The following is a 9,366-nucleotide window of genomic DNA, read 5'->3' as shown; positions in this document are numbered from 1 at the left end:
TAGCCTCCTGGAAACCCCAGTGGGCCCCGGGAACTGGCAGCTCCCTTCCAGGCACTCCTGAGCCCCCGAACAGTCAACAGCTCAGGTGCCGCAGGTGAGGCTCTTGGGCACAGGCCAGGAAGGATCCAGGACCTGCCTGCTCCAGGGAGAGCCACAGAGATTGGGCTGACCCAGCGCAGCCAGAGTGTAGGAAGTGAGTCATGTCTGTGAGGGCGAGGGAAGGACCATGGAACAGAGAACAAGCGCGCGTGTGTGTGTGTGTGTGCGCTCGCACGCGTGTGCACGTGTGCATCCCAGTGAGTCAGTGTGCCCCTGCCCCACACGGCTCCTCCCACCAACAAACGTGCTGTGCCCGGCCAGCCTCGCCCACCCCACCAAAATCTGGGATCTGCCACCATTTCAGGAATGCAGGGTTAGGAAATGAGAAACAGGGTTCTTGTCCAAGAGAAATTTTATTATTATTATTTTTCTCTCTTAATTGGATTCAGTGTTTCTTATTCCTCACACACATCCTCTCTGGTGGGGAATTCAGGTTTGTGGAAAGCTCAAAGGAGATTGTGTCTCCAGGGGCCCTGGCCGGCAGCGTGGCCAGACTTGACCAGAGCCACTGTCCCCTATTTGGGCTTGCCTGCTCCACTCCCTGCACATCCCCATTCCTGACCCCTGAGTCTGGCCCCCCCCAACCTCTGCCCGTCTCTGGGCATCTTCAGAAGGGCCAGGAGGGATGGGGCCTCCGTTATGCAGAAGTGCCTGAGATGGTTCTTGAAATGCCCTCTTGTCCCCCTTCTGCTAAGGCCACCTGATGCTTTCCCTCCTGCCACCTATACAGGACCCTTGCTGGGATGGCCATCAAAGAGCCTCAAGGAAAAATTCAGCAGCTGAGCCATGTTGGAGGCCTGGGCTCATGCCCAGAGTCTCCCTGGCCTGTCCAGACCGTTGCTGGCAAAACGCTAGGCTGACGACACTGTCCAGCCTGTTGGGCTAACACTGTGGATGCTTCCTGCCCGTCAGCAAAAGAGACCCAAAGTCCCTTCCTTCCCCTTCTCCGTCAAGCCCGGCCCCCGGGCCTGGCTCCCTGATGTCCAATGAGCTGCTTCTCACTTCTCGCCCTGACGACAACAGCTAGCTAGTACGGTGGGGGTTATGGGATGCTCTGGGGCGGCAGCCGGACTTGTGTTGCATATAAAAACAAGGTGATGCTCTGAACATCTAAGAAGATTGGTCCCCTGAAGTGATTCTTGCTGCCTCCCCTTCTCCCTGACCCCTCCCACTGACCCTTTGCCCTAGGCCCTGGCAAGCCCAGGTTACACGGTGACTGTTGTTGCCAGGTTGGGATTCTAGACAAAAAATCCTGTGACTCTTTTCTTGCTAGAAATCGCCAATACAATCCTTAGTTCAACAGATAATAGTTTTCCGTATAGTTTATAAACATGAGAAGACATACAGTCTGGTAGGGGAGTGGGGCGGGGGGCGGGGCTGTGCATTTGTGTGTATATATATGTAGAGAGTGTGTATATATAAGTGGACGTAGTTATAAAACTGCACCTCCTGTGAGAGCCTCACTGCACTTGACGCAGTTCTAAATTTCAGCCTCTGATGATCTTTCCTTTGGTAATTGGTTCTTGGAGCCCAGCAGCTAGGCCTGGGTCTGCCAGGGTAGCCTGAGACGTCAGGAATGAGGCCTTACCCCCGAGGGAGGGACTGAGGGTTGGATTTAGGGCAGGCTGACTACGCGGCCTCAGGCAAGAGCCAAAATGCCACCTGCTCCTGTGCTCCCAGGTGGCTGGTGGACCCAGCCTCTTGGGTGAGCCTCGTCTGTTCTCCTGAGTCCTGCTTCCTCCAGGAGTGGCGGGGGGCCCTTCAGACCTCTCCAATGACCGGGATTCCACAGAGCCCAGCTCCTGTGGGGCACCGTCCCATGGTTGCTAATGAAGGATTCGCTTTGCGTGCTTTAACCGCCTTGCTGGATGGGTGCTGTCCATGGGTGCTCGGCAGGGCCTGGCCGGGACAGCAGGGTGTGATGCGCCAATCCCTTCCCACTTGGGGCTGTACACTTTGGGTTTATAATCCACCGGGCAGGGCCCAGACAGCAGCCAAAGGCTTTACCAGCCTTTGCCTGAAACCCAGCAGATCCTCCGCTTGTTAAAAAAAAGAAAAGAAATTCTGTTCCTTGGTGGACATTGGCAGTGCTGGGTGCTGGGGCCTCAGGTCCTCAGCGGAGAGTGACCACCAGCCCCAGTATCCAGGCCAGGAGCGAGGCTCCCAGGGCACGGCCCGAGGAGGCCTGCTGCACCCCGCTGGGGGCACGGATGGGGGTCCTGCGGGCACACTTGCCCTTCCGCTTGGGCCGCGCCGTGGGCATGATGTCAAAGCTGAACTTGTGCTGGTAGTCGGGGGCGTAGTCCTGCAGCTCGGGGGTCTGCTTCCCGGCGCCTGCCTTGGACACCTGGTTGCGATTCCTGTGGCTGGTGCAGTTCTTGCCGGGCTTCCTGTAGCCCGGCCGGGAGCCTGGCAGATGGCCGTGCGGGTGGCCCTTGTCCCTGGTGGGGCCGTGGGGCGGGTAGTGTTCCTTGCGGGCGGCCCTGTCGGTGGTGGTGAGCGTGTGTGACTTGATCTGGTGCGGGGACGCCGGCCCCGTGCAGTTCCGGAAGTCCTCGGCCCTCAGCAGCTTCAGGTCCTGGCCTTGCCGTGACTCGGGGGACACACAGGGGACAGCAGAGCTGGAGCCGCGGAACCTCCGCAGCCATTCCCACAGGGAGTGCGCCCGGCAGCCGCAGTCCCAAGCATTCCCGTTGAGGCGGAGGAACTCCAGGGCGGCCAGGGGCGCCAAGCAGTCGCCCTGCAGCTCGGAGAGACTGTTGTTGAAGAGAAAGAGGGTGGTCAGCCTGCGGAGGTCGTGGAAAGCCTTGTGGTGGACCCACCGCAGCTGGTTCTCGTGCAGCAGGAGCCGGTCCAGGTTCACCAGCCCCCGGAAGGTGTCCTGGCCCAGGCTCCACAGCTTGTTGCCATGGAGAAACAGGTGGCTGAGGTTCACCAGGTCCACGAAGATGTCGTCCTGGAGGTACTCGATGTGATTGTCCTGCAGGTAGAGGTACTGCAGGCTGTGCAGGCCGCTGAATATGCCTGCCGGCAGGGCACTGAGCCCGCACTTATAGAGGTAGAGGGCGTGGAGCTTCACCAGGCCCTGGAAGGTCTCCGGGGCCAGCGTCCGCAGCTGCCGGTTGTCGCCAAGGTCCAGCTCCTCCAGGTGCACGAAGCCCTCGAAGGTGTTGGGGTCAATGTAGGTGATGTTGTTGGAGTAGATCCACAGGGTGACCATAGCGGGGCTGAAGTGGCCCTGCTGGAGGAGGGTGATGCGATTGTTCTGCAGGAAGATGCGTTCGCTATCCTCCGGGATGCCCTCGGGGATGGCGGCAAAGTTGTGCGCCTGGCAGCTGACCGTCATGGGTGCCGGGTAGCACACGCAGTCCCGTGGGCAGCCGCCGCCCAGGGGCAGCTCCCCGGCTAGCAGCAGCAGCAACAGTTCCACACAGCACCCTGGCGGGGAGACAGAGCACAGCCAGGTCAGGGTCGGCCGGGGGACGCGGGGGACAGACGGGGTGCGGGGCTGGTGGGTGTGCCACCCTCCCAGGCCAGGCTCTGGCCTGGCCTGCGCCGAACTCGGCAGTCTGGGACGGCAGTCCCCTGGGGGAGGCTCCAGATGGGAGGAAGGCAGGGCTCAAGCCCAAGCCAGGCCCGCACCTGGCGTGAGATAACACTTGGGCCCTGCACCTGTACTGGGGGTTCTATTCCCCAGCCTGGGCTGCCCGCCATCCTTAGTCCTGCCCCCTCAGGCTCTGTCAGCCCTGCGGGGGGTGGGGGGTGGGGGTCACAACCCCAGGCCACAGAAGCCAGCCTCTGGTTCCTGTTCCAGCTCTGTCACTCACTCGCTGTTATCCACATGAACAGATAGTGGGGCAGACTCCGGGTCTAGCAAAGTGAACATACGGAGGCCTGAGGAGTCTCTGTATTTATTCTCAATAACAAGGCAAGCATGCATGCACGATACCAAAGTTCATCTCAAAAGACGTCTCATTTACCATGCCTCTCGCATCCTCAAATATGTGACAAACTCTCTGGGCCTCAGTTTCTAAATACTGGTTGTCCCCTCCAGCGCCATGAGGATGTACTAAGAGGACCCATGTGTGTGGACTGGGGGAGGCATCATGGTGGCCAGGCTCTGCACCCCCCCCACCCCCCGCCAGGAGCTATCTGCTGCCCCCCATCAGGTCCACCTTCTGGCCTCTCCCCTCTCCCCACCTAAACTCCCAGGCTGTGGCTGCAAACCAGGCCTCGCCTCTCGGCTGTCCCGAGCATTTCCTCTGTAGCTTCCCTCTAATTGGGCATTAATTAGGCATTCGTTAATGGATCCTTAAAATAATTTATTTTCGGATGTGTCCAGCCTGTGGTCGGATAATAGCCCCGTGCTCATTATCGGAGCAGCCTCATTATGGACGATCATCATTACCTGCCTTTTTCCAGGGTCGCAGCTGCCCCAGGCTGCCCGGCAGGCGCGCCGGCGTGGGAAAGACAGGCTCCAGGCTGGTAGAGCCCCACCCTGCAGGGCCCGGCAGCCACCTCATCCCCGCCTGGGTTGGCCTCTTGCCCGTCCCTTCCAGCTTGGCCAGCCGGGCCTCTGGGGAGAGGTCAGGGCGGCCGGCAGCTCAGCCGAGTCTCGCTGCCATCAGCGATGCCCAGAGCATGTAGAAAGAACCTGCCCTCCCGGCCGATCTCAGACCCGCCCCACTCCCAGCCTCACAGGGGCCACTGGGCCAGGCTCTGAGGCCCTGCTGCTGCCCTAGTCTGATGGTCAGGCTCAGGCAGGCCTAGCCACCACCCCCTCGTTCCTGGCAGAAATGGCATCGTAAATAAGTGACAGTTCCCAGCTGTTGGGAGTTATGGGCTCCCAGAGAGTGGCAGCTGCTTCCCGTCCCCCTGTAATCACCCGGCTTCCACCAAACGTTTCCAACATAAAAATCATCGCATATAATTTTGTTTTTGCATAATTGGGTTCGGTTGCGATTTCAGAGCAATTATGACCTCGGTGGCAGTGGTGGCGGTGGCAGTGCAGCTGTGAGGAACCTTCCTGGGCTGGGCTCCTGCGCTCCATGTGGCTCCTGCAGTGTCTTCAGTCACCACGACCATTGCACAGCCTGCAGGCTAAGCCTGAGGCTGGTGCCTCCGCAGCCTCAGTTTCCCTCTCTGTAACGTGGGTAGGAGATGATCGCTATGCTAGCCTGCCCCACGTGGAGGCTCGGGTCTGACCTCCAGGCCCCCCCACTCCCCACCTCAGTCTGGCAGGGGGTGTCCCAGCCCCGCAGGGGGAAGCAAGAGTGTGGACAGGGAGGGACAGGAGCCTGGACCCCAAGCTTCAGCTGACTCTCGGGGAGCCTGCCCGATGCCTCGAGCCACCGAAAGCCAGGGCTGGGATGAAGGCCCAACTCACACTGTCTGCACCTTCCACAGAGACTGACACTCCCTTTCCCTACTCTCAGCTCGCACTCCTTACCCCTGGCCAGGCTGCTGTCTCCCAGGGACCCTGCCCCAGGGAAGTGGCCCCTGCCCTGCCGCTCGGTGGGGCGATCACAGTGCTCACTGTGCTGAAAGGGACCAGGCCACGGCCATGCACCTGTGGTTGTGGGACACACACTGCCACACCAGACCCTGGGGGCGGGGGGTGGGACTGCAAAGAAAGAGGCTTTTCCTGAAGTCTGGCAGCAGAGGGACACTCACTGTGGGGGCAGGGATAAGCTGTGGCAGGCTCAGCACTAATACCACTCGACATTTGTGCAGCTTATGAAGTTTACAAAGTGCTTCTGCTCGCGATGCTCTGATCCTCAGAATTACTGTGTGGTCGTAGGGGGTTCTCCTGCCCCCTGACCTGATGGGGGCAGATGACCCTTCTCCCTGCTGTTGTGGCTATGTCTCTGTGAGGCCCCTGGGCTGGGGTTCTCTCAAATGTCCCCAGAAAAGCTGGGGGACCCCATGGAGAGCCACACCCTTTCCTTAGACAGGTGCCCAGGGAATGTTGGGGTACAGGGAAACCAGGCGGAGATCCCCATTTCGGGGAAAAGCCAAATGCCCAAAAATCCAGGCCGGGGCAGAACGGCCAGCTTGTGAACACACTTTGGCAGGTGTGTTGGGTAAATGCAGGACCCAGGGCAGGAGCAACCCATTCCCTTCCTCCCAGAGGGTCCCAGAAGGAGGCAGGGGCCCCGGCCAATGCTTGGAGCTGCTCTCCGTCCTTCAGTACTGCCCAGATGCCATGGACCCAGGCCAGGGAAGCTGCCCTTGCACTACCCCTGCCCCCTTCCACTGGGTGCTGGGGTGGGTCTCAGCTGAGTCTGCTTCTCCACCCCGGAAGCTGGTCACATCTCCAAGGCCCCAGACTAGCCCTCCCAGACAAGCTCACCCACCTCTGGCACCCCTGCCTGAGGCAGCAGGTGCCCCGGGTCTGGATCATCACCCTGCTGGGTTTCTTTCCAGGCAGGAGCTACAGCTTCTCCTGTGCCCCCTCCGTGTGCTGGTGGGAGCCCCAACCCACTGATTGCCTGATTAATGTACTAACACCGAGGCCGGTGCCTTTGCCGTGCATTTTAAGACTGCAAATTAGCAGCCATGTAAGTGTCTGAGGAGGAGCCTTGCGCCCCCTCCCATCTGCTTCCTCAGCCCCCTCCTGGGTGTGGCAGGGGTTGCTCTGCCTGAGGGGGCTGAAGAAAGCCAGGCTGGGCTCCCCCTTCCTCAGGCTCTCCTCCTTCAGCTCTCCTCCAGGGTCATGCACCCGGACTCCCAAAGCTCCTGCCCGCCCCCTCCCCCCCCCCCCCATCTGAGCTCACCTGAGGCTCCTCTGCCTCATTCACTCCTTCCTCCATTCAATATTTGCCTCAAGTCCTGGAATGTCCAATGTGATAGGGCAAGGAGGAGCCCAGGGATGAGCCGGGGTGAGTCCTCCTGGGTTCATTAGCAGATAGGAGGTCTCACAATACCTGGCAGTCTGACCAGGTGCCGGGGCCCAGAGCAGGTGCTAAGGGGTGTGTGTGTGTGTGTGTGTGTGTGTGAGAAGCTCAGGGAACGTCCCTGCCGCCCCTACACCACCTCCTCCACTAAGCCCTCTGCTCCCCTGCCAGTATAGAGGATACACAGTAGAGATTCTATTGTTTACAAGTTCTCCTTCCTGCAAACCCCAAAACCCTTCACCCGCTGGGCAGCGGGTGAGTGGCCTGAGCATGGTCAGCACCTCACCCAGTCTATTCGGCAGCCCCAGATGTGCTTATGCATGTCCCTGTGGGGCTGGACCTAGCGGGGTGGGTGGGAAGGGCATAACAGGAAGAAGGCACAGTGTGTACAAAGGCACTGAGGTATGGAAACAGGCAGTGTGCCCACATCTTACCCCAGTCACCCTCAATCAGCCCCCAAGTAGCCAGAGATCCCAAAGAAGCTGTAACACCAGCCTAGGCTGGGGAAACCCAGGCCTGGGGAGGCCAGAGAGGTCCCCATTGGAACCAGCACTGACAGGACCCCTGCTCCCGTCCCACGCCAGATGTCTAGAAGTGTCTAGAATGGCAGGGGTCCTCAGCTTCCCCCCAGGAAGGGAGCTAACCAATGAGGACCCACTCCTAAACATGCACCAGGTTCTTTACATGGAAGCCCCATACTACCACACCACTGCAGAGGAAATGAGGCACCCGCAGAGAAGTGGCCCGCTGGCCAAGGCCACACAGCTGGCGAAGAGGTGGTAGAGCAGGCCTCACGCCCCTGACCTCAAATCCAGGAGCTCCAAGTTGCATGGGGCAGGCAGGGCAGCCTCATCTGACCTGAGTCAGACCTCATCAGACCTCCCTCTGACCTGAGTCTGCAACCTGCTGGCACCAAAGCGGCCACCTCTGTCGACACCCCCGCAGGGACAGCCCCATGGACTGGAATCCCCCCAAGGCCCCCAGGCAGGTCCCTAGGGGCTCTCTGAGCCTCAGAGACTTGTCAGCCATGTGGCCCATCCTTCCGGCTCCGCAGCCCACCCTCCCTCTGCACAGGGCCAGGCATCCCCTCCCTCCTGCCCGGGCCTTGCCAGCTGCTCCTCTGTAAGCCAATCGATGCTAACCAAATGGCTCTGCCGGTCAGATAACAGCCTAGGGCCAGGCTGGCTGTGCTCACAGAGCGACTGGCGCCCCAGGCCACTTGGCACTGTCCCTGCATGCCGCACCCAAGTGCAGGCCACTTCCTATAGCGCCCCCGCCCGGCCCGGCCCGGAAGACGAGGCAGCCAGCCTGGGCAGAGCAGGGCTTCCCTCCACGGCCCCTGCTGCAGATGCCTGTAATCCACCTGCCTCCCCATCTCTCCGTCCATCCCACGCAATCTGTCCGAAGGTGAGCCGCCGTTCCCCGGCCCCCCAGGCCTCCTCCACGCGCATCTTCTCCGTCTCAGGTGAAGGCGGCTCCTTCATTCTGGCAGCTCGGATGAGAACCTCAGAGTCACGCCGACTCCTCTCTCTCACCTCATACCCAGTCTGCCGGGAGCCCTGTGGGCTCAGCTTCAGGACATACCCAGAACCCACCCTCGTCTCCCGGCCACCACCCCAGCCTGGGCCGCCATCATCTCTTGCCTGGCCCATCACCATAGTCTCCTGCGTGGTCCCCGGGCTCCCACCCCTGCCCCTACATCTCCACTGACACAGCAGTGGAAGTCTGAGTCAGAGCACGTGGCGCCTCTGATCAAACCCCCTTGGCCCCATCGTGCTCAGTAAGACCTTCTAGTCCTCACTGGGGCCCTGGCCGCCGCCTCTCCTCCCTCCCGCAGCCTTTTCTTCTCCCTCTTTTCACGTGCTGGGCGCGTCCTGCCTCCAGCCTTTTGCTGCTCTCTCCTTCTGGAGCACTGCCCATGCTCCAGGATACCCGTGGGGCCCCTGCCCTCACCCCAACATTGGGGTCTCTCACAGAGTCACTTTCTCGGTCAGGCCTTCCTTAGCAGCCTGTCTTATTTATTTTTTACATTTTTTTAGAGAGAGACACCACAAGCTGGGGAGAGGGGGAGAAGGGTAGAGGGAGAGAGAGAGAGAGAGAGAGGAAGAGAGAGAATCCCAAGAAGGTTCCATGCTCAGCCTGGAGCCCGATATGGGGCTTGATCCCACGACCCTGGGATCACCACCCAAGGTGAAATCAAGTGGATTGCTCAACTGACTGAGCCACCCAGGCACATCCCCAGCAGCCTATTTTAAATGGTCTCCTTCAGTTTAATTTTCCTCCCTAACATTTATGCTCTTCTAATAAAGTACATCATTTATTTATTTCTCTTGTTCCTTTTCTGTCCCCTCCCACTGACAGTGATTTTGTC

General features: G+C 60.0%; 1 protein-coding gene across 1 annotated transcript in view; it reads right to left on the bottom strand.

Annotated features, from left to right (window-relative positions):
- Nucleotides 1-433: 433 nt before the first annotated feature.
- Nucleotides 434-9,366, bottom strand: part of RTN4RL1 (reticulon 4 receptor like 1) — a 72,992-nt gene continuing 64,059 nt past the window's right edge. The window contains exon 2 of the mRNA XM_060646956.3: nt 434-3,537. Coding sequence (XP_060502939.2) covers nt 2,213-3,537 — 1,325 coding nt within the window. The 3' untranslated portion in view covers nt 434-2,212. The remainder of the gene's footprint in view (nt 3,538-9,366) is intronic.

This window comes from Panthera onca, chromosome E1, assembly GCF_046562875.1.
Source record: "Panthera onca isolate mPanOnc1 chromosome E1, mPanOnc1 haplotype 2, whole genome shotgun sequence".
Classification (NCBI taxonomy): Eukaryota; Metazoa; Chordata; class Mammalia; order Carnivora; family Felidae; genus Panthera; species Panthera onca.
The sequence above is the reverse complement of the archived record's forward strand: the minus strand, read 5'-3'. Positions and strand labels throughout refer to the sequence as shown.